At 42.8% G+C, this 25781-nt stretch overlaps 1 protein-coding gene across 2 annotated transcripts in view; it reads left to right on the top strand.

The window, feature by feature from the left end:
- The window catches only part of PHTF1 (putative homeodomain transcription factor 1), a 166815-nt gene that overhangs the window by 36799 nt on the left and 104235 nt on the right, over nucleotides 1–25781 (top strand). For both annotated transcript variants that reach the window (XM_089681071.1, XM_089681070.1), the window contains exons 6-7: nucleotides 11086–11242; nucleotides 13948–14049. In XM_089681071.1, coding sequence (XP_089537197.1) covers nucleotides 11086–11242; nucleotides 13948–14049 — 259 coding nt within the window. The remainder of the gene's footprint in view (nucleotides 1–11085; nucleotides 11243–13947; nucleotides 14050–25781) is intronic.

The following is a 25781-nucleotide window of genomic DNA, read 5'->3' as shown; positions in this document are numbered from 1 at the left end:
CCCAAGTGACGGAAATCAGTGGGCTGTTGAGCCCACTAACATGTATGTGTAAACAAAATATTAGTGTTGGGTGGATTGGACCACCACTACAGGGCATGTCAGGAATGAGTATATGTATTCCGTACTGAAATCAATATATGGATATCATGCATGCTAATGTCTCACTGGCTGTGTTCATGACAACACAACCATACCAGTTGCAAGAAGAAAAATATAGATACCAATGACAGCCTTGGAGTTTCTATATTCAAAAACAAGTACAAAATAATAGTTCCAATATTTCTAATAGTTTTCTTTTAGGTTTCTTTTCCTTTCCGTTTCTCTTTATACTTTTGCAGTGTTCATTTTTACTCCTTTTTATGTGTTGCACCTTTCTTCCATGAAATGTCAGAACAAGATACAGAGAGTGCACAAGCTTGTGTGCGATCACCCTTGTTGACAAGTAGATTTTTTTTTTCTTTCTGAATATGCTCTTGAATGTGTCACTATTATGATTTTCACAGTATTAATAGATTATCTTCAGAGTAACTAGAAATCCGCTTCCTATTGAAGATATTTCCAGTTCATTGTACTGACCTCTTTTTTTTTCAGAATTATATCCTGAAGATTTGAATTAGGAAAATAAGCTAATGTGGCTGCTAATTTTATGTCACAAAAACTTTAATGGCAAAGATTAAAAATAAGCCTTTCCCTCTAATATGTTTTCTTTGTAGTCTAAGAGAGCAGAAAAGTTGTGAATCCCCACAGGACTCTCTAGTGTGCAAATTAAAATAAAAAGCAGTGGGGGAAATAATGCTTCATATGTTTTATGACCGAATTAGGTCATGTTCAAGGAAATGGATTTTATCTAATAATATTCCCTTGTCTTTGATAAAGTGATTGGTATGAATGTGCCTGTGTTTTTCAACCACAGCCTTAAACAAAAACAAATTGGTTTAATAGGTATTTTACAAATAAGAACACTAGACTGAACAAGCAAAAATGTAATTACATGGTTCTGTCTATCGCATGCCCTTTACTAATCCTTACGTGCCCTTGATAATACAGTGCTAGCTGAAATGCCAGTGGGAAAAGAAGTACCCACAAAGTGGAGAAAGGCAGAGAGGACACTAAAGAAACAAGAGAATCAAAACAGGCCAGAATTGACAGGGGGACCACAGTGGAGACTTTCTTCTATCCCTTTCTATTGGTCAAGCCATGTTTAGAGAATGGAAGGAACACAAGGATTAAAGTATATCAAAGCCAACTCTTTTTTTTATTTTATTTTGTTTTGTTTGTTAAGGAGATGTCATTTACTTTCTGTCCTGAGACATTAAATGAAGAGGAGATCTCTCCAAATTAATGAAAATACTTTTTTATACCAATTTTACCAGAATAAGTGTCCCCATTGGAAAACTTCCCCTCTATTCTTGACCCAGTAATAACTAAAATTTCAGATTTTCTTTGATGTTCACTCTCAGTGGCATTGGTGACCATAACAAATAAAGAGAGTGAATCTTCCAACAGGGACACAGATAGCAATAACAGTATACCAAGTTTTATGATCATTCCCAGTGGAACCTTCTATAGTATAACTAATAATAGAAAATAAATTGGATATTTAGACAGTGTGCTACTAAATTAAGCTTATGTATTTTCCCAACCTGTGTTGAATTTCCAAGTGAGGGTTTATTGATACAACCCCAATTCCAAAAAGATTTGGGACACTGTAAAATCTACATGATTTGCAAATCTCATAAACCCATATTTTATTCAGAATAGAAAATCGAAAACATATTAAATGTTGATGGCAGTAACACGTCTCACTGAAATTGGGATAGGGCAACAAAAAGCTGGCAAATTAAAGCCACGTACACATGATGAGAATATTGGATGAATGATCGTCCATTTTGGTTTATTTTTGCATGCTAAGTGAAGAGGTTATTAAAGTTACAAGATTCAGAAGTAATGTAATGTATTTGGATTCTATTTTCAGAAGAATACTGTGGTAATTAAACGAAAATCGTATGATCTGGTATGTAAAACATTTTTTGTGCTTGTCCCTTCAAATAATTTCGGACAAAAGCTGTGTACTAACGGTCAGAATATCATGATATCGCTTCGAAAGCGATATTTTTCATATGATTTTCTGATAGTGTGTACTAGGCTTAAAAAGGAAGAGATGGAAGAACAACTAATTAGGTTAATTGGCAACAGGATAGCAATGTGATTGGGGGCAAAAAGAGCATTTTAGAGAGTCAGAGGGTCTCAGAAGTAAAGATGGGCAGAGATTCTCCAATCTCTGACAACCTGGGGGTCATATACTAAAACTGCATGGTGCAAAATCTGGTGCAGCTCTGCATAGAAACCAATCACCGTCCAGGTTTAATTGTCAAAACTTAATTGAACAAGCTGAAGTTAGAAGTTGATTGGCTACCATGCACAGCTGCACCAGATTCTGAGCACTCCAGTTTTAGTAACTCTTCCCTACAGTGTCTAAACATTTTCAAACAAGTTGAGGAATAATGTTCCTCAACCTAAACCTGCAAAGACTTTAAATGTATACTTTAAATGTACAGTAAATAATATCAAATGATTCTGAGAATCTGGGGAAATCTGTGTGCAAGGGACGAAGTTGAAACGCAATATTGCTCAGTATATCCAGGTTTTTGAGCAGCATATGCTCCCATCCAGATTATGTCTTTTTCAGGGAAGGCATATTTCACAGGACAATGCTCCGCATACTGCACCTATGAGAATAGCATGGATAGTAGATAGTAGAAGAGTCTGGGTGATTAACTGGCCTGCCTAAAGTCCACATCTTTCACCAGTTGACAATATTTGGCACATCTTGAAATTAAAACACAACGTAGAAGACCCAGGACTGTTGAGAAGTTAGTATCCTATATAAGGCAAGAATAGGACAGCATTCCTCTCTCAAAACTCCAGCTACTGGTTTCTTCAGCTCCCTGATGCTTACAGAGTGTTATTAAGAAAAGAGAAGACTACACAGTGGTAAACATGGCTCAGTCCCAACTTTTTTGAATTGTGTTGCTGCCAACAATTTGAAAATTACCTTATTTTTTTCCTTAAAATTGTTCATTTTCTCAGTTTAAACATTTGATATGTTTTCTTTTTTTTCTTTTGTGAATAAAATATGGGTTTATGAGATTTGCAAATCATTGCATTCTGTGTTTATGAATATTTTACACAGCATCCTAACCTTTTACTGGAGTTGGGGTTGTACGTTAGGCAAATTCAATACACTCTAATGTGGTTTCAACATTATATAATCAGAAATATACGCAATATTATTGTCTCCATTAACAGAGGTACATATTTAAGTTTTATATCGATGACTCACAGATGGGTAGCCATTCATTTTATACATCAAAAATAAGGGAGATAAATCCACTGGAAAAGGAAACTTGAACTGATGGAAATATGTAAGCTGGCACTAATGACATTCATATGAAAATGCTGGCTGGCTGGCTGCCATGGAAATCTTATTCATCACTAATTTTATCTGTAGGTGGAAAGGGGTGGTGGTGTTGCTAACACTGACACCAATTAAAGCAGAATTTTAGAGATCCCTCGCCACCCACCTTACTCTACCCAGTTGTTTTTTTTTCTTACCCCTATATTTAGCTTCTTGCTGGTCTGGTGGTGTGTCTGTAGCTTCTTCTTCTGGTAATGGCAGACGTTCTTCCAAGACTGTGCAGCACTTGCATAATGGTGTGTGAGCACCACTCAGTCCTGGAGTACTGTAAGACCAGCTTGCTTGATGATGCACCTGCTAGGGGCATGTAAACGACAGGCTTGCCTCAGAGTGTACTTCTGCCCTATAGAAGACCTCTGGTGCTGGACCATGGAGGTAGTTGGGGACAGCACTGGAATGTGTAGTGCGTAACTTTACCCTCTCAACTTTAAGGGGGGTTATTTTTGCTTACACTGCCACTTACACTGATGAAGATTGGGATAGTATTGCTGACTTTGACATCAATGATGGGGGGTATGTTTGCTGATACTGTCATCTCATAGATACCTTAACAATACAATCCACCATAGATGCCTCCAACTTACTAACTGAGTCATACACAATGGTTGGACAGCCAAATCTTAAATGAAGACGTCATCACAAGCCCAAGCCAGGATAAATATTTTTTTTTTTTATGTTCAGTGGTCTGCAGTTTACCGACAGCCTGTAGAGCAATCTTCACAACAGAACTTCTGCACCGCATAATTGACAAGGAAGGGTTTAGGGGTCCCTTGGGATGTGCATTCTAATTTTCATACTTAGCTGGCACATGGGTTTCAGACGATGGGCTGGTCCTGGCTAAGCTAACAAAGGGGATTGTTTCTTCTTGCAGCTTTTGACCTGTTTCTTCAAAGATTACTCATAATTTCTTAGAGTGAAATGCAGTATAGAATTTTTTCCCCATGGCTGATCACACGGAATATTTAAAATCATATAGATATGTGGAGTAGCATAACATTAAATTTTTCCACAGAAGTATACTTGTCTTTTAAACCCTTTGCTGCTAATGAATGTGCCATATGTCATTTCAATGAAAGCATTTAAACAAGCTTTTGACTGCAATAGAAGCCACAATCTTGTTGTAGACTTAATGAGCAGGCTTGAGTCTGTCTATTAAACCCTTTGCTGCCAATGAACGTACCACATGTCGTGGCAAAAAAGTGTTTAAATAAGCTTGTGACTGCAATAGCAGCCACAAGCTTGTTCTAGATTTAATCAGAAGGCTTGGGGCTGTAAATTGAAAGTGATCAGGGCAGCTTTATAGCTGCCTGATCAATTTTACTAGAGTAAACACCTGACCTCCCCCTCCCATTGTAAGCATCTCCTTCTTGTTTTCTGGGCTTTCCAACTGCCTAAAGGAGCCTGGGGCCACAAAAATTACAGTCAGGATGGTGCTCCGATATCCTTTGCAAATTGTGAACCTGAAAGTGCTTACCTCTGATTACTTCTGGGTTCTGAGCTGTCAGATCCTGAACAGTGTGGCTAGATAAACTACTGGTCAAGCACAGTCTATGTCTCCCACAGTCGGAAAGAGGACCTATCACCTCTTAATGCAGTTCCATGGAGGCATTTTTCATTGTAGCAATAAAATAAAAGAGAGAAAAATACAAAAATGTATTTTAAAAAATCTAAATGTGATATAAATAAGTAAAATAAAGCAAAAGATCACCCACCCCCACATACATAAACATCTGTTGCGCAATGAGGTAAAAAACCTTCTCTGTGCAGCAGCTCCCCCTAATACTCCCCTAAGCCCCTCTTGATCCAGCGATGTGCACTGGAATCTCGGCTAAAAAAGCCAAAAAAAGCTTTAGAATCACTTTAAGGCTTGACATATTTGTATCTCTTTAATGGTTACAATCTCATCTTTTATACGTTACAAAAAAATGGCAATTATATTGTGCTTGTGTGCACTAAAAGTAATTGAATCTATTATCTATCTGTCGTGTGAAAAAAATTAAACTACTGACATTTTATTCCACAGAGCCTCTGTTTTTGGAAAGTATGTATTGTTTTGGGGGTTTAAGTAATTTTCAGGCCAAAAAAATTCAGATTTTACAGTTCGTGCAAAAATTAAAAAAAAAAAAAGTCTGGCAGTGATGAGTTTTGTTGTTTTCTGTAGAAGTCAGGAGGGAGAGGAGAAGTTCACTATCTCTTCTGCATTAAAGGAACCCAAAATCACTCTGCCCTGAGTAGTTCTATGTTTAGGATCTGTGTCAATAAGCAGATGGAGATTACTTTGAGGTCCATTCAGCCTACATTTGAAATCAGTTTGAGACACTTCTGAAATAATTCAGAGTTCATTCTTAGGTGCATTTTACCTGCAATTGACCAACTTATGTCCTGCATTTGACTTCCTTTTAAGTTGTAGCGACCTGCTTTTGTATTCACATGACTTGTATGGGGAGAGAAGCAGTTTTGATGCAAACAGAAGTTCACCAGCATAGGCTCTTAGAGCTTCAGTTTGCCAGTGTTCTCCACCAAATAAGTGCTGATTGACAACTGTCACATAAAAAAGTACACCTAAAATTTAGAGGTAGAAGACAAATTTTAGGTATTTCATTTATATTAACTTTGGTGTGGTGCATTGTAAAAAATTTAGCATTTCTGCATTTATCAGATAAAATAAAAAAAACAATATTAGCGCTGACGGAGAGTGTAAAGCAGCTAACACCAATAGGTAGTATACAAACCTAAATAAATAAGTGAAACATAAAGTGTAGCGCCAAATATATGATAGTGAAACTGAAATGTGTCAAAACAAATATATGTTCTCGATATCAGAAAACAATGGTGAAAAAAATGTTTTTTAAATAATGTCCATCCACCACCATAAAGTGTTCTTGCTTGCAGTAAAACAATTCAAATTCAAAATTGCCATGACCGTCCCCCAGTGAATTGATGACTCACCAGAAATGATTGTGTGAAATCCAGAATAAACCCCAGATGTTATTTAAACACAAAATGCAATATGTGTATACTGTAAACTCATCCACATGGTACACAACCCCCAGTTGCTAAGATACTACTTCCTCCCCAGGAAGCCAAGAAATTAACCGTTGCTCAGAGTCCCAATTAGATCAAAAGTCCTTAAACTTATAATGTCGATAGGTAAGTTCTTATTGCTTGGGCTTTCACCATGGATCTCTAAGTGCTCAATTCCTATATCCTTAATGCAATGTCATCCTCTTCCTCTTTACCCCTCAAAAATATTAAATAAACTGCGCATAGTGCATTATCTCTTTCACATGTAAAAATTCAAACTAAATTACACTCACATAAAAGTGCTCAAAAAGTGCCAAAAACTTCACCAAGTGCCCCCCTGTGTTATAGCCATAATTCTTAATTTTACCCTCTAGTCAAAAATTGTTTGCTTTGTAAAGGGAGATCAATCCCTTGAATTCCTCCTTCCATATTCCTCCTCATATGTGATGAATGACCCTCCGGAAAAACAAAATTCACATAGTGTAGTAATTTAAATAAATGGACATCATATAGTGCCACACCATGCACCCTAAACCCAAAACAATAACCACCAATCCGTGTGAGACAATAAGGTGACCCAGCACCTCACGGCTCATGCACCTTACCAAACTGCATATGAATAAAGCCTTGAATAGATAAACTCAGACCATCGTCACTCTTGGCAATTCCATCTCGAAGCCGGTATGTAAATCAAAGCACAATAGACAGCCATTGCATAGCAAACCAAACAATTCAATATGTATTAAGCGCTTACAAGTAAAAAGATGTACATCAGTGTTGGTATACAAACATGGACCTCAACCAAGATGGCCACCTCTGGACTTCCGGTTAGCGTCTGAGGTCACTTCCTGCCACGTTTCATCATTACAACTTTGTCAAAGGATACCATCCTTTGACAATGTCGTGATGACGAAACGCATCAGTGACGTCAGACGCTAACCGGAAGTCCAGCGGTGGCCATCTTGGTTGAGGTCCGTGTTAGGAATTCCTGGGAAGCATAGCATGCCCCTATCCTGTCTCTATTCATCTGGTACCTTTCCCTACCACCCATTCACTTTCCTTAACTGGCAGGTAATCTGTCCGTGCACTGTCTATTCGCAAAATGTGCGCCAAACCCGGGAGCCAGGGTCTTACATAGACCCAAGATGGCCACCAGATTCACATGGGGTGGCAGCATCCAACCGGATTGCTTCCATAGTGACCCAGAAAACCATGGAAGAACAGGTTCCTCTTGACTCTTCTCCTCCTGCAATACCACTGCAATTGAGTGTCACCTGCAGTGGAGAAAGGAAACTACACCTGCTACATGTAGGTGTCCTGTTCGGTATTTGGTGTGATCAACATTAATGAGGAACTGAACTCAAAAAGTGAAAATTAGCTATGTTATGTGAAACATCTATAAATATAAATTGTGCCTAAGTAGTTCTCTGACAAAATGTACCTTTTATCTTGAATTCTTCCTGGCAATTGATTGTACCTTATAACTATAGTATATAGTATCTTCAGCATGAATCCAAAGCACTGCTGTTTCTGACTGCTAGTCTTAAGAGACTGAATGAGATTTAGTGATTTCACTACTGTACTGCTCATTGTTCTCCTTGCTGGATGCACTGATATGAGGAAGCAAAGTCCTGCCTCTACCAAGGTTGTTGTCTCCTACAAAAATCAGCTCCAGGGATACCAAAGACAATACTACTGACTAGTCATTTCCCTTCTTCTTTCCATTTTTGGGCACAGATTCCAAAGTTCAAATCCTCTTCTTTTTCAATTATAATTTAAATTATGATAATTTTTATTGAAAGTTTTCAAAAGACTGTTAAAATCCTCTTTAACCACTTGAGTATCTGCCTGTAGTACCCCTTCATTACCAATCCATTTTTCAGTTTTCAGTGCTCTGATAGTTTGACTGACATTTATTCTGTCATGTAACACTGTACCCTAGTTAGGGGGTGCTAATGACATCATCACATCGGACCCAGAAGTAAGAGGTTTTTGCCCAAATTATGGCTGCTGAACTCTGTTATTAATGGGGAAGTGTACATGCTTTTACCTGTAGAGCACGAGTGTTGTACACAGTACACCATGAGTATATGTTTTAACTTTTTGATAAAATTTGTGATATTTTAAGCAGAAAGCACTATGATTCCTCTTTTTTTCTCTGAACAACTGTTGCGGTAAAGGTTAAAGAGCATTATAGAGGAATAGGTTCTGCTATATTTGAAGACAACATTAGAGGCCAAGAAAACAAGGGAAGTGTGGAGGATAAAGGGTGATACATGACTCCAGAAAAGTGTCAAAAGCCACCCAATATTTATATGCCCCTTAAAGGGGAAGGCAGATCTTGACCATTTGTTTATAAGTCAAATGTCAAGGTAAGCATATGACTGGTGGTAGATTCACATGTGGAGTTACATGTATGATATTAAAATAATTGTGGAGCACAAAGCGATGAACACAAAATGGGATTTTTATTTGTTTTGTTCACAACTGTTTTATCATTTGACAGGGTGGTGTTATATATGAACAATACATAATTTTGTTTTGTTTTTAGTATACAGAGTGGGTTATTATTATACAGAATTTATATGGTGCCAACAGTTAGTGCATTGCTTTACAACTTGAGGGCAGACAGTACAGTTACAATACAGTTCAATACAGAAGGAATCAGAGGGCCCTGCTCTTTAGAGAGTACACTCTAAAATGGAGGGTCAAATACAAGGGGTAATAACTGTGGAAGATGAGCCGATGGAGGAAATAAAAATATAGTTATTAGATAGGGGCAGGATAGGCTTCTCTAAAGAGAAGGGTTTTCAGGGATAATCTAAAAGACAGAGTAGGAGACAGTTGGACAGATTGGGGTAGGGAATTTGATAGGATAGGAGAGACTCCTGGAGGAGAGTATAGGAAGAAGTGACAAGGGAACTATAGAGCAGGAGGTCTTGGGAGGAACAAAGAGAATGATTTGGTTGGTATTTTGAGAGTAGGTTAATAATGTAGCTGGGAGCCGAGTTATGGATAGCTTTGTAAGTTGCTGTTAGCATTTTGAATTTAATTTGTTGGGTGGGACCCCCTTCTGCCAGCTGTAAATGTAATTCAGTGGCTTCTTAGCCGCTAGGATTACTTTTACATTCAAAGGAATTGCCGGCAATAAAAAATTAGATCTCAGTCTCTGCAGCGATGACAAAGATATCACACTTCCAATCAAGCAATGCACACGTACGTTGCTGGTCATCATGTAGTTAATTTTAAACATTGTGCATGGTAATGGTGCATTAGACACAATAAATGTACAGGTCATACATAAAGGATAGAGAAAGTGAGGGGGTTAATGTACTGGTCACATACAGTGGCAGGATAGAGATGAAGGGGTTAATGTTCACAAATGCAGGATAAAGAAGGTGAACGGTTAATATACAGGTCACTAGAGACAGCATTGGAGATAATATGTGTAGGAGAGTAGTGAGGCAGGAATGGATTATAAAAAGATCCTTTTCCCAGTGTAAAATGAATGATTCTGCAGCTGCCTTTACAATCATTCTTTCCCCATTCACAAGTAATACAGTCTCTTTCCTTCCTCTGTGTAAGAGGGAGGGATCAACACTAAACAAATCGTGATCACTGTGATGACCAATCACAGAGATAACATGGTAACGAGCCCCTAAAGTCTGCTCGGTACAGTGTCTCTGTGTACCTAACATTGATTAGCAGGCAGAATGGCTACCCAAGGGCTACTGTATTTATCTAGTGTTGTTTGAAAATGGCAGTGGATGAATAATGGGTTGCTGGTCTGCCTTTTAAAGAAAATGGGTTAAGTGCACACACCCTGGGGTCTATTTATAAAAAACATTTCTTTGGAAACATCTCAAGCATTTCACAAATAATCACCATATGTAGTGGCTATAATGCAATATTTTCGTAATTGAGGTGTTTCAGGAAAATAACGCATTATGGCCACTAGGCAGAGCTGACGATCATAGGAAATAAATGTAGTAGTCTTTTGGAAAAATTGAGATATTCACACAGAAATGTTTTCTCATGAACAGACCCCCATGTGTTTCTTTTTTCACAAAATAGCCAAATGCAGTCAATGTGCCCCACGCATGAACTGCACAAAACAGAATATGACAACCAAAACAGATGCGTACAGCAACTACTCTGAAATATTCAGTATGTGAATGCTTTGCATTTTTTGTGAATGCCAAGAATTCACAAGGAAGCCAAGTTGTTTTGTTTCAATCCCTGGATCTATAACACAAAGGTAAATAGCTTCTTAGTTTACATATTTAGTACACATTTTGTGTTGCCTGTGGTCCCCTTTTATTATTATATTACACATAAACATAATATTTTTTAATACTTGCCTGCTGTGGGTGGTTGACATCTTTTTTTCCAGTTTTCAGCATTACAGTACATCCCACACTCCTAGCTGTTGTTTTTTCTTGTGGGCTGAGATATAATTGCTTCTTTTTTTTTTTCAGATTTTATATGCTGCCAAAATCTCAAAAAATGCTAACTGATGTACTGTTTTCAAGTGTGATTTTATATTCTCAGTATGTCTGATTTTATCCTCTATAATTTTTTAGTGATCTCAATAGTGCTGTATTGCTTGGTGCCTGTGGCAAGTGTGAGTGAGCAAGCTGGACCAATGTGCCTAATGCTGCTTCTAGGAACTGTTCATTGTCAGATTGTATCTACAAATAGCAGTAGAGTATCTGGATCAAGCAGAGGAAAGAGACAGAGGTAAAAGCTTATTTCTGTTGGTCACTGATCAGTTTGTTTTTTGTGTATCATAGAATGGTTAAATAATTAGCATACATCTATCCCAGGCATGTCCAAAGTCCAGCCCGCGGGCCATTTACGGCCCGGGGGTCGGTTTAATACGGCCCTCCAACAGCCCTCCCTGCTCGGTGTAATGTGGCCCTCCCACGGCCCTGCCTTCTATGGCAGACAGTCTTCTGCTTGAGAGCAGAGGGCAGTGCGCATGCCTGACTGCGGTGCGTTCTCCCTGGTCTGTGTAAATGCGGCTGTCGCACGGCCCTCCCTTCTGTGGCAGACAGTCTTCTGCTTGAGAGCAGTGCGCATGCGTGACTGCGCCGCGCTGGGAGCGACAGAGGGTGGTGACGTCAGGGCCGGGCTTCCAGCGTGAAGTGTGTTTCTCTTCCCCTCCCGGCTGCCGAGCAGAGACTTCAGCTCCAGCTACCTTTTTCACCCTTCACATTAGTGCAGGTAAGTTTTTTTAAAATTTATTTTCAATACATTGTGAAAACTCAGCTGTCAGTTGATCTTAATGTTATGAAATGAAAAGTATGTCGTTTGCAATTAACTTGGCATAAAATAATTTATTTGCATTTAATTGTAATGGTTCAAAGAATGTTCGGAAAAATGTTCGGCCCTCCACCATGTTCACTTCATCCAATCTGGCCCTCTTTGAAAAAAGTTTGGACACCCCTGATCTATCCTGTTGGCCATGTAACCAATGGCAAGGCTAGGGTGTAGGTGAGCTCAAAAGTTTGGAACTGCAAAAAAAAAAACGTATATACACACCCCATTGGTGTGATGCTGCAGCTGTCTCATGTCGGTTCTAAGACTGAGAACTGAGCGACCACATGACTTCTGATCACTCACTTCTTGGTATTCTCTAAGTAGTCACTGCTCTCCGCTCTGGCCCTCCAGTACAGAGGATAGGGGACAGGTGCAGCTGGCTTCGGTCCTTCAGCACGGTCCTGTAAGACGGAGCCAGATGAAAGTCAGGCAGCTGGGTGGATCCTGACAATATGGTCTTGATCCTTCCGGAGCCTGGAGCAGCTCTGGGACATCAGCTGATAGCCTGTTGTTGACTGTTTCTGGGTCACAGGAGTGCAAAAGTAAGTTCCGACAAGTGACCCAGAAGATAAGAATAACCAGAAAACCTTTGGCGATACTTCTGTTTTAACAGGCTCAATAGTTAGGTACCATACTTACAGACATTTCTACCAACAGTCCTGCATTGTAGGTGAGGACAGCCAGGGGCTACCAAAAACCTGGAGCATTGGGGAGAGGAGAAGGGCACAGGCTGCCACAGGAACAAGGAAAACTATTTTTATCCTTATTGTCCAAATATCCTTCTTCTCCAAAAATAATTCATACACATCCACTAGTTATCTACTTTTCATGAAATCATTTTCTTTCGGAGTCTATTTTTTTTTTTTTTTTAAATCATACTTACCTAGGTGGATGCAGCATTGGTCCGCTTCTGCATCTGTACCCTGCTGGCCCTGAGGGAGAGAACTCAGCGATCACATGATCGCTGAGTTATCACTGCTGTGCTGAGCAGAGAGCGGTGACTGTCACTGTCACTGCTGTGCTGTGCTCCCCCAGCGCTCACTGGAGAGCTGGGCTGTGGAGGGGTAGAGAGTGGCTGGCTCAAGATCTCAGTGGCACACTGAGAGGCTGAGCTAGGTGTTGCTCCAGACTCTGGGGTGGATCCCGACTTTAAAGTCCCCAGCCTGGACCAGCTGATTGACATCAGCCGACAGCGGGCTTCAGCTCGCGGTCAGCTGCAAACAGGTCACAGGATTGCAGAACGATCTACTCCTGTGATCCACAAGAGAAATACTGCCAAAAGAGCTTTGGCTGTATTTCTTCTTTAAGAGCAAGCAAGAGAGGGTGGCATCATTCCTACATAAGGTGGGACCATGGGGAACAAATGTAGCCAACCTCCAACAGGAAGTTGGATTACAGCAGCAAAATAAAATGGAACTTGAAGGAGGCCGAGAGCAATAGAAGGTCCTTTTATAATTGAGAATACATACTTGAATAGAATTTAGGAAAAAAAGAATTTCTTGTCACTTTAAGTATAACTGTTTATTATGTTTCCTCTATATAAAATCAAGCATTTAACCCTTGCAGTAAGGAGGTGGCATGGCAGTTTTAATAGCTTACTTTCAAAATACAGTAAAATGTTAACATTTGAAAGGTAAAGGTCTTGCTGTGTTATACATCTTCACTTGCACCATATGAGATGCTGCACTTTAAGCTATGAACAGTTGGTCTGCCATAGTAAGATACACCAACTACTGTTGCTGAAGACACCCTAAGCTTCTGGTTTTGTCTTAGTGAATATGCTTTCTCACAGCTTCCCCTGTGAACTCAGAATTCTGGAGGAGTCACTATGTTATAGCACACAAGGATCAAGGCCGTATGCATGACTTTTACTTCCTATAAAGACTACATAATACGGAAATTAAAAGAAACACAAGGGGGAATTTATCAAAATTGGAGCAGACAGAATCTGGAGAATCTGTGCATGGCAATCAATCAGCTTTTAACTTCAGCTTGTCCAGTTAAACTTTGAAAAAGAAAGATGGAAGCTTATTGGTTGCTATGCATCTGCTCCAGACTCTGGCTACTACGCTTTTCATCTGATTTTAGATCTAGCTGTGATTATTTAATTTGCCTTTCTGCAGACGGTTTCAAAAATCTCCAAACATTGATGACAGAAAAGAATTCACTAGACCATTTAAGACATCATCTTCCAGTAAACCACTGAAGTCCCTCCTGTCTGATAGGTGAGTGTGCTATGGTTTACATGATATTTTCATAGGGGTTTACTTGCAGAAAATGACTATTTTAACCAAAATTTTATTGTTTGTAGCAGGGACAACTTCTTACCAAGTAGCAACTATGATTTCAAGACAGTGTACAAAATATACACTGCTAAGAAAAATTAAAGGAACACTTTGAAAACACATCAGATCTCAATGGGGAAAAGCATCATGCTGAATATCTATACTGACATGGACTGGGTAATGTGTTAGGAATGTTAGGATGCCCCATCGTTTGATGGAAATGAAAATTATCAACCTACAGAGGATTGAATTCAGAGACCCTGAATTCCTGAAAATCTTATTTCATCCCGATACCTAATGGCAGTCAGGGTGCCATTGTGTAGCCTGTAGAGGTCTGTGTGTCCCTCCATGGATATGCCTCCCCAGACCATCACTGACCCACCACCAAAACTGTTATGCTGAATGATGTTACAGACAGCATAACATTCTCCATGGCTTCTCCAGACCCTTTCACGTCTGTCACAGGATGAACCTGCTCTCATCTGTGAAAAGCACAGGGCGCCAGTGACGGACTTGCCAATTCTGGTGTTCAGTGGCAAATGCCAATCGAGCTCTCTGGTGCCATGCAGTGAGCACTGGGACCACTAGAGGATGTCAGGCCCTCAGGCCACTCTCATGAAGTCCATTTCTGATTGTTTGGCCAGACACATTCACACCAGTGGCTTGCTAGAGGTCAATTTGTAGGGCTCTGGCAGTGCTCATCCTGGTCCTCCTTGCACAAAGGAGCAGATACCAGTTCTACTGATGGGTTAAGGACCTTCTAAGGCCCTGTCTAGCTCTCCTAGAGTAACTGCCTGTCTCCTGGAATCTCCTCCATGCTCTTGAGACTGTGCTGGGAGACACAGCAAACCTTCTGGCAATGGCATGTATTGATGTGCCATCCTGGAGGAGTTGGACTTCTTGGGCAACCTCTGTAGGGTCCAGGTATTGCCTCATGCTACCAGTAGTGACACTGACCCTATCCAAATGCAAAACTAGTGAAAACCAGTCTGAAAAGATGAGTAGGGAAAAAAATGTCAGTGGCCTCCACCTGTAAAACCATTCCTGTTTTGGGGGTCGTCTCATTGTTGCCCATCTAGTGCACCTGTTGTTAATTTCATTAACACCAAAGCAGCTGAAATTGATTAACAAATCCCCCTCTACTTATTAGCTGAACAGGTCAATATCCTAGGAGTTTAATTGACTTGATGTAATACTCTGATTAAAAAGTGTTCATTTAATTTATTTGAGCAGTGTATATATAAAACAAACAAAACACATTACCAATTTACATAGATGTTTGTTATCATATTTTATCTGTTACCTGCCGAATAACAGCTTATTTCTGATTAGTCACTATAGGAAGAACATTTTTCAGATTTTTATAGATGATTCCTTTTATTTATTGTGTAGTGACAAGGTAACCTTCACATTGCAATGTGCTGTCTTTTAATCAAACTCTGTAAGGGGCCTGGACGAGTATTTTCTCAATTCAGAACAATATTTAATTATATCAGTTTTGCATGGCCATTATGGTTACCTTATTCTGATATGAAATGATTTCCCAGCAGAATTAAAAAATATAACCAATATAAAGTGACTTACTATTAGTGAACTGATCTTATTATAATATTGTGTTTAATTGCTTAGAAACTCTGCAAAAAAGTACAGGTTTCAGAGTGAGGATGCCCCATGTTCTGCAAATTTAAAAAATATGTGGTCATTAACCAATTCAAGTCCGGACACTTTCACCCTCTTCCAGTCCAGGCCAATTTTCAGCTTTCAGTGCTATCACACTTTGAATGACAATTGCGCGGTCATGCAAAACTGTACCCATATGAATTTTTTAGCATTTTTTTGAGACAGATACAACTTTATTTTGGTGGTATTTATTCACCACTGGAATTTTTACTTTTTTGCTATATAAATGAAAAACTCCAAAAATTTTGAAAAAAAAGTGTTTTTCTTATAAAATTTTGCAAATAAATAATCTTTCTATATAAATCTTGGCCAAAATATATTCTGTTATCTTTTTAGTTAAAAAAAAAAAACAAATTCGTTTATAACCAAAAAACATAATTTTTCACATTTTTTTTTACATTTTTTTTTTTATATTATTATTCATGTGTTTTTTTTAACATACTGTCACCCTAGCAGTAGAGAAGTAATTGCCAAATTAATGATCTGCCCATACTCAGGATGGCCACGGCCAGAAATGCTAGGGGGTGTTTTTCTAAGTGATTTCTCAGCAAAATAAAGCATGGAGACATGGATTGACATTTGCTTTGCATATTAAACATGTGGATTTACCCCCATTCCTGACCAGGCCATTTTTTGCGTTACGGCGCTGCATTACTTTAACTGACAATTGCGCGGTCATGCAACGCTGAACCTAAATAAATTTTACAGTCTTTTTTCTCCACAAATAGAGCTTTCGATGGTATTTGATTGAGTGTGCGTTTTTTCTTTTTTGCGCTGTAAATAAAAAAAAGCAACAATTTTGAGAAAAAAACAATATTTTTTACTTTTTGCTATTAAACATGTCCAGTAAAAAAATGTGAAAAGACAAATTTTGTCATACATTTAGGCCAAAATGTATGCTGCTACATGTCTTTGCTTAAAAAAATATCCCAATATGTGTAAATTAATAGGTTTATGTGAAAGTTGTAGCGTTCACAAATGGCGGTATATATACTGACATTCCCAGTGACACTATAAGTGTGATCAGTGCTAATAAAAAGCACTGACACTGTACTAATAGCACTGGGCAGGAAGGGGTTAACATGTGGGGCGATCAAAGGGTTAACTGTGTGCTGTGTGTGTGTGTTTCACTGTAAACACACTGCTATGCATGGCTCTGCTATGCAAAGCCATGCATAGCAGTGTGCAGGAGTTAACAGGGGAGAGAACTGTATTATTTACATACAGTTCTCTCCCTCCGTCAGTAATAATCCTCGATCACCGGGTGCCAGCGAGTAATCACCAGCCTCGTGATTGACAGCTGAGGCCGCGACCCTACCCGGAAATGCAAAATCACATATATATACGCGATTTTGCATACCCCTGCCGCCCTGTAGCAGTATTACTGCTATAGGGCATATGGGAAGTGGTTAAATAGCTCTTTTGGTTTGTGGTGCTCAGATGCAGTGTAGTTCAACTATAAATTTGCATCTGGTTTTCTCCATCGCCAACTTAATTTCCCAATCTCCTATATTGTTTATACATTCAATGTTTTAAGTTGACTAGTGGATTTCCTACAAAAATTCTCACCAGAACATTATAATTGAGTCAACTAACTTTGTTTAAAAGCCATTAAAAATCCATCCAAATCTGCTATTTAAATATAATCCCAGGTGTATTAAACAGTTTTCATTACAATATGTATTATTTTTGCCAAACACAAACCATATTCACAGTTAGAATGAGAAACAATTCTCAACCTGCCCTGTCTAATTTTTTCATCACTACTGTTGAAAACAAACACTGATTTGACCACACTAAGCATTAGAAAAAAACTAATTCTAGTAGTGTATGCCCAGCTTTTAGTTCTTTCAAATCTTTAGAGGTGAAATGTAATTCGGTCACATAAGTGCTTTGAGTGCCTTTGTATCTGAATGGTCGAAAGTAAGGTACGCATAAACATTAGATCAGCAGGCATTTCTTAAAGTAGAATCATTGGGATAAAGTTAACTAATTTTAATGTCCCCTCTTCCTCTCACTTCCTAACACCTATGCTAACTAATGTGTGTAAGATCTTTCTTACCTAATTTTATGCTGCTCCAGTTCGGCCACATGATTGGCCTTGTGCCAGTCAGCAGCAGCTTCTAGGGACAGAAGGGAGCACCGGCAATGCCTGGGCCTTAGTACACCTCTAAGTGATGTCACTGCTCAGGCATTATCAGCCATTGTCGAGCACTCTTTCTTCTCCCCTGCAGCTGGCGCTGACTAATGTGGGAGATAAGCTGACTCTCCCAGAGCAGCTTAAAAATAGGTAAGTATACAGACCTTTTTTGTACATGTTAAATAGAATAGGTGTTAGAAGGAGGAAGGAGCATTTTTAAGATTAGTTAGTTTTATCCCAGAATTCTACTCTAAGTTGGGAAAAAGCCATGGGTCTGAATAGATTTTTATGCCTATAAATACTCTGAAATAAAAGTATTACCAGGGGTGTTGGCTGTACACATAAACATACTGGTTAGTAAGACACAAAAGTTCATTACTATGAACTAGCTAGATTTCTTTACACCTGACTGCCATCTACCATCTGTAACCAAGTTACTGTACAGTCAGAGACATACCACATTATCATTTGGAGTTTTATAAGTATGTGTTTTTTGTTTCGTTTAAAGTGGGATTTTCTTGTATGGATTACTGTTTCACTGTTTTTATGTTCTTTGAAACCAACTTTAACAAACACAATGAAAGGTATGGCTTTAATGCAATTAATTCTTTATTTAAACAAACTCGACTGGGAACAGCATATTTCACAATCTTGAAATTACAAAATATGCATAATTATCTGTATCTAAGAGTTGTTTATTCACAAACATTTGAAAAGGGGCTGCATGCTTTCAGAATTATTTGCTTATATAAATAGATTTTATTGCTGCTAGGACATTTTTAAAGGCAATTTTTCATGGAAATTTTGCATAATCATATTTACTGTTAAACTGTGCCTTAGGTAGCATAGATACATTTTCCGATTTGCATGAAGAATCATTTGCTTAAATGGTAAATTTGACTAAGCTCTATTTTCCACATAGAATGCTCCAAAAAACCTGTCAATTTACTTCAGTGAAAGTTCTCGGTAATTAATCAAAGATGTTTACAGAGAAACTCCCATGGATAGTATAATTTGTGCATTTTTGGAAATGAAAGCAGCAGATGAAGTAATGGATTCTCATCTGGTATACCACGTTTTTCTTTGTCTTCCTTTTACCCAGGTTGGGGTACCTCTGTGACTCAACCACAATTTGACCATCTATAAAAATGTGCTCTGTTTCCTAATGCTGAGATTAATTTGATTGCTTGATTGTGTCAGATATACTTAGAGCCTAAGTGAGGAAAAATTGTATATGCATATAAAATGTTTGTAAAAGTTTAACATGTTATACTTACCTGCTCTGTGTAATGGTTTTGCACAGAGCAGCCCCAATCCTCCTCTTCTCGGTTCCCCCACTGGTACTCCTGATCCCCTCCTTCCCTCTTGCTATGACGGCAACTCATACATACTCTCTCCCAAACTAACTCTGTGTGTCCATTTGAGGAAAGTGGAAAGATAGCGCTGGACCTGTAGGTTTATTCTACTGGTTTTGCTATCTTAAGGTATTAATGTTGGTATAAAAGATCTAGTTCCTGGGCACGTGGCTTCTACACCTCAGAGGATCTTCACAGTCTCTTTGGTTTGTAGTGTAATGTAAGAAGAGTTGAAATTGAAGCATCACACCACTGCCAAGAGGTCCAAATACAACTTTATTCCATTAAAGGTCAGGAGTATAATTCAAGAAGTATCCAACACGTTTCGGGAGTCTAAGTTCCCCCTTCATCAGGGCTAGAAAGAATATAAAAAGAGGGCGCACAGGCCTAGTGCATTACCATAAAAAATGTTTAATAAAAAATAAAGTAGGTGTTGTACTCACAAACGACAATATAGTCAAGGCACATCATAGAAGAACAGCTGGATCAACACCGCGCTGAGTAACAGTCCACAATAGGGAGTTTAGACATCAAAAAGTCTGACGCGTTTCGAGGACTTGCCTCTTCCTCAGAGCCAACTGACCAAATGTCTGCTCGCTGTTCTTCTATGATGTGCCTTGACTATATTGTCGTTTGTGAGTACAACACCTACTTTATTTTTTATTAAACATTTTTTATGGTAATGCACTAGGCCTGTGCGCCCTCTTTTTGTTCTTTCCCCATTCAGTATATTTGGATTCCCCCGGTCCATTTGAGGGCAGCAAGGTGTGCATGTTCCAGGACATTCTTAATGTGGTTGTAGCATCGAGTCCATCCCCAAGCGCAGGAGCATTTGTGTTTGCTGGTTCTAGAAAGAATATAACAATATTTCCATATCAATCTGACATCAATACAATGCCCCCTCCACTGGGTCACAATTAAAACCAAACAGTTAATCGTAATGAGAGTATCAAAATAATCACATAAAAATGAGAACATTAGTGCTGAACAAAAATGAGAATATACAGTGAAGGAAATAAGTATTTGATCCCCTGCCGATTTTGAATGTTTGCCCACTCACAAAGAAATGATCAGCCTAAAAATCAAATGTACCAGACCTAGGGAGGCTGACAGTTGTTTTGTTTCTTCCATTTGCGAATGATTGCACCAACTGTTGTCACCTTCTCACCAAGCTGCTTGGCGATAGTTTGGTAGCCCTTTCCAGCCTTGTGTAGGTCTACAATCTTGTCCCTGACATCCTTGGACAGTTCTTTGGTCTTTGCCATGGTGGAGAGTTTGGAATCTGATTGTTTGATTGCTCCTGTGAACAGGTGTCTTTTATACAGGTAACAAAATGAGATTAGCAGCACTCCCTTTACGAGACTGCTTCTAATCTCAGCTTGTTACCTGTATGAAAGACACCTGGTAACCAGAAATCCTGTTGAATGATAGGGGATCAAATACTTATTTCTCTCAAGAACATGCAAATCAGTGCATAATTTGTTAGACATGCATTTCTTTTGAATTTTTTGTCGCTATTCTGTCTCTCAGTGTTATAATACACATACCATTCGATTTTTAGACTGATCATTTCTTTGTGAGTGGGAAAACATTCAAAATCAGCAGGGGATCAAATACTTATTTCCTTCACTGTAGGTGCTGGAAAAAAAAAAAAAAAATAATAATCACTATTACTACTGTCAGGGCTCCCGGGTATGACCAGAGGTGTGTGACTGACGCAGGGAAACGCAGACTTCAGATATGTTATAAACAATGTAATTTATTAACACTAACAATACAAACATAAACGCAGTGCAATACTAAAACATAACAAAGTGCAAACAAACCAAACCAACCACCCACAGATGACAGTACATACAATGCAAGCGTCGTCAGGCAGGCCGGGTCAATATCAGTCGGGCAGGTAGGTACAGGGGGAGCAAGCGGAGAATGGTCGGGGTCACAGGCCAGGTTCAGCAGGTAGCGGGCAGCGTGGTACAGAGGGTCAGGCAGAGGAGAATGGTCAGACAAGCCAGGGATCAGAGCAGGATCAGCAGAGAATCAGACAGGAACAGAGAGCAGGAACAGGATACAGGGCCCAAGAGAAACACAACACCAAGGCAGAGTCTGCAGGTCTGAATGTCCCTTAAATACACCAGTATAATTAGTTCCAGGTGTTTGACTGGCTGCAAGGTTGAGTCTCTGATTGCTGGGAGCACCCGCTGGCCAGCCCTGGTACTGCAGCTCATAAGGCAGCTGAGTCCCACTATTGCTGGCCAGTCCATTCCTGACAGTACTCCCCCCTCAAGGAGCGGCCTCAGGACGCTCCAAACAGTCCTAGCTGGGCAAAATGTTCCACCGCCCGGGTCTGGTAACTGGCGGGATATCAAAGACTGGCACACCGGGCAGGACCCCGGGCAGCGGCACACCGGGCAGAGGCACATCGGGCTGGACTCCGGGCAGAGGCACATCGGGCTGGACTCCGGGCAGAGGCACATCGGGCTGGACTCCGGGCAGAGGCACATCGGGCTGGACTCCGGGCAGAGGCACTACGGGCAGCGGCACACCGGGCAGAGGCACATCGGGCTGGACTCCGGGTAGAGGCACATCGGGCTGGACTCCGGGCAGAGGCACATCGGGCAGAGGCACACCGGGCAGAGGCACACTGGGCAGAGGCACACCGGGCAGAGGCACACCGGGCTGGACTCCGGGCAGAGGCACATCGGGCAGGACTCCGGGCAGAGGCACATCGGGCAGGACTCCGGGCAGAGGCACATCGGGCAGGACTCCGGGCAGAGGCACATCGGGCAGGACTCCGGGCAGAGGCACATAGGGCCGGACTCTGGGCAGAGGCACATCGGATTACCAGGCGAAGCAGCAGGCAGCGGGCCACCAGGCGAAGCAGCAGGCAGCGGGCCACCGGGCGGAGCAGCAGGCAGCGGGCCCCCGGGCGGAGCAGCAGGCAGCGGGCCCTCGGGCGGAGCAGCAGGCACCGGGCCCCCGGGCGAGCAGCAGGCAGCGGGCCCCCGGGCGGAGCGGCGGGCGCCGGGCCCCCAGGAGGGGCGACAGGCGTCGGGCCCCCAGGCGGGGCGACGGGCGTCGGGCCCCCGGGCGGGGCGACGGGCATCGGGCCCCCAGGCGGAGCGGCGGGCATCGGGCCCCCAGGCAGAGCGGCGGGCGCCGGGCCCCCAGGCGGGGCGACAGGCATCGGGCCCCCAGGCGGGGCGACCGGCATCGGGTCCCCAGGCGGGGCGACCGGCATCGGGCCCCCAGGCGGAGTGGCGGGCGCCGGGCCCCCAGGAGGGGCGACGGGCCCCCAGGCGGGGCGACGGGCGTCGGGCCCCCAGGCGGGGCGACGGGCGTCGGGCCCCCAGGCGGGGCGACGGGCATCGGGCCCCCAGGCGGAGCGGCGGGCGCCGGGCCCCCAGGCGGGGCGACAGGCATCAGGCCCTCAGGCGGAGCGGCGGGCGCCGGACCCCCAGGCGGAGCGACAGGTCTCGGGCCCTCATGCGGAGCGACAGGTCTCAGGCCCCCAGGCGTTGCGGCGGGCGCCGGACCCCCAGGCGGAGCGGCGGGCGCTGGACCCCCAGGCGGAGCGACAGGTCTCGGGCCCCCAGGCGAAGCGGCGGGCACCGAGTCACCAGGCACGACAGTGGGCTCCGAGTCAACTGGCATTACCGCTGGCACTGGGTCAGACATTGGATCGTCTGGCTGGACAGCGGGCATCGGGTCACCAGGCATCAGGTCATTCGGCTCGACAGCGGGCACCGCGTCATCTGGCAAGGCAGTGGGCTCCGAGTCAACTGGCATGACCGCGGGCACTGGGGCAGACATTGAATCGTCTGGCTGGACAGCGGGCATCGGGTCACCAGGTATGACAGCGAGCACTGGGTCACCAGGCATCAGGTCATTTGGCTTGACAGCGGGCACCGCGTCATCTGGCAAGGCAGTGGGCACCGAGTCACCAGGTACGACAGCGGGCTCTGAGTCAATTGGCACGATAGCGGGCACCGGATCAGGTACCGGATCATCTGGATCAACAGCGGGCATCGAGTCAACTGGCCTAACAGGATCGTCAGGCTGGATCAGTTCATCATGCTGGGTAGAGGCATCAGGCTGAATGCCGGCGTCCGGCTGAGTAGAGGCTTCAGGCTGAGTAGAGGCTTCAGGCTGAGTAGAGGCTTCAGGCTGAGTAGAGGCATCAGACTGAGTAGAGGCATCAGGCTGAGTAGAGGCAGCAGGCCGAGTAGAGGCTTCAGGCTGAAGAGAGGCATCAGGCTGCGTACAGGGATCAGGCCCAGTAGAGGCATCAGGCTGCGTACAGGCATCAGGCTGAGTAGAGGCTTCAGGCCAAGTAGAGGCTTCAGGCTGAAGAGAGGCATCAGGCTGCGTACAGGCATCAGGCTGAGTAGAGGCATCAGGCTGAGTAGAGGCTTCAGGCTGAGTAGAGGCTTCAGGCCGAGTAGAGGCATCAGGCTGCGTACAGGCATCAGGCTGAGTAGAGGCATCAGGCTGAGTAGAGGCTTCAGGCTGAGTAGAGGCTTCAGGCCGAGTAGAGGCATCAGGCTGCGTACAGGCATCAGGCTGAGTAGAGGCTTCAGGCTGAGTAGAGGCTTCAGGCTGAGTAGAGGCTTCAGGCTGAGTAGAGGCATCAGGCTGAGTAGAGGCATCAGGCTGAGTAGAGGCAGCAGGCCGAGTAGAGGCTTCAGGCTGAAGAGAGGCATCAGGCTGCGTACAGGCATCAGGCCCAGTAGAGGCATCAGGCTGCGTACAGGCATCAGGCTGAGTAGAGGCTTCAGGCCAAGTAGAGGCTTCAGGCTGAAGAGAGGCATCAGGCTGCGTACAGGCATCAGGCTGAGTAGAGGCATCAGGCTGAGTAGAGGCTTCAGGCTGAGTAGAGGCTTCAGGCCGAGTAGAGGCATCAGGCTGCGTACAGGCATCAGGCTGAGTAGAGGCATCAGGCTGAGTAGAGGCTTCAGGCTGAGTAGAGGCTTCAGGCCGAGTAGAGGCATCAGGCTGCGTACAGGCATCAGGCTGAGTAGAGGCTTCAGGCTGAGTAGAGGCTTCAGGCTGAGTAGAGGATTCAGGCTGAGTAGAGGCTTCAGGCTGAACCACGGAAGGCAGGTTCACCGGTTTGGATACTGGCAGGATGGTATTGGTTGGAAAGAATTTTCGCTTTTTTCTGGTTTTAACTACTGGAGCACTGCAAGTAAACGCAGGTCTGCAAACGAATGGAGCAGCTGGAGACAGAGAAGAGCTGGAGGATGGAACAGGAGAGGGAGCAGTTGTTACAGAGGGCTTCTTTACAGGGTTAAAGGCAGGATAGGTGCAGCGAGTGGGAACAGGGGACTGACATGCGGTAGATAGCAGGGCAGGAGGAGCTGTTGGGAATACAGGAATAGAGTTTTGAGGAAATAGATTAGAAGCAGGACTGGGTTTTTGTAAGCTGACTGAGGCTGAGTGCAACAAGTCTGTCCATGTCTGCAGTATGGGTTGAACAAAGCTGAGCTTACACAAAGCCTGTCTGACCAAAGACTGCACTGCGTTTATACAATCTGTTAGTGTCTGTGGTGAACATGTGGAATAACGCTCCAGAAAGTAACCCACATCATCCTCTAATAACCACACCAGGGACTCTACCTGGTCTGCACTAAATGGTGGCAAAAATTCATCCCTGCATTCGGGGGTACCAGATGAAACCAACTCGGCACAAACCTCAATCAAAGGCTGCACCTCAGAGAACTCTGTGCCCTGATCTACTAGAACATGAGCGAGCCGTATACATTCTAGCAGTTCATCCCGGGTATACTCCTTCAGAGTTTGATAAGCATACTCTCTGTCATCAAACACAAGCAGAGATAAATACGCAACCTCATCAAGATCCATCCTTCCCATCAACAAGCCAAGATGGCTTCCCTGTGCAGCCACTTCTGGTCAGGATTGGCCTTGGTGTAATGTCAGGGCTCCCGGGTATGACCAGAGGTGTGTGACTGACGCAGGGAAACGCAGACTTCAGATATGTAATAAACAATGTAATTTATTAACACTAACCATACAAACATAAACGCAGTGCAATACTAAAACATAACACAGTGCAAACAAACCAACCAACCACCCACAGATAACAGTACATACAATGCAAGCGTCGTCAGGCAGGCCGGGTCAATATCAGTCGGGCAGGTAGGTACAGGGGGAGCAAGCGGAGAATGGTCGGGGTCACAGGCCAGGTTCAGCAGGTAGCGGGCAGCGTGGTACAGAGGGTCAGGCAGAGGAGAATGGTCAGACAAGCCAGGGATCAGAGCAGGATCAGCAGAGAATCAGACAGGAACAGAGAGCAGGAACAGGATACAGGGCCCAAGAGAAACACAACACCAAGGCAGAGTCTGCAGGTCTGAATGTCCCTTAAATACACCAGTATAATTAGTTCCAGGTGTTTGACTGGCTGCAAGGTTGAGTCTCTGATTGCTGGGAGCACCCGCTGGCCAGCCCTGGTACTGCAGCTCATAAGGCAGCTGAGT

Source organism: Staurois parvus, unplaced genomic scaffold (genome assembly GCF_062004578.1).
Source record: "Staurois parvus isolate SC_StPar_1 unplaced genomic scaffold, SC_StPar_1.0 ptg000258l, whole genome shotgun sequence".
Lineage (NCBI taxonomy): Eukaryota > Metazoa > Chordata > Amphibia > Anura > Ranidae > Staurois > Staurois parvus.
This window is presented reverse-complemented; position numbering and strand designations above follow the sequence as displayed.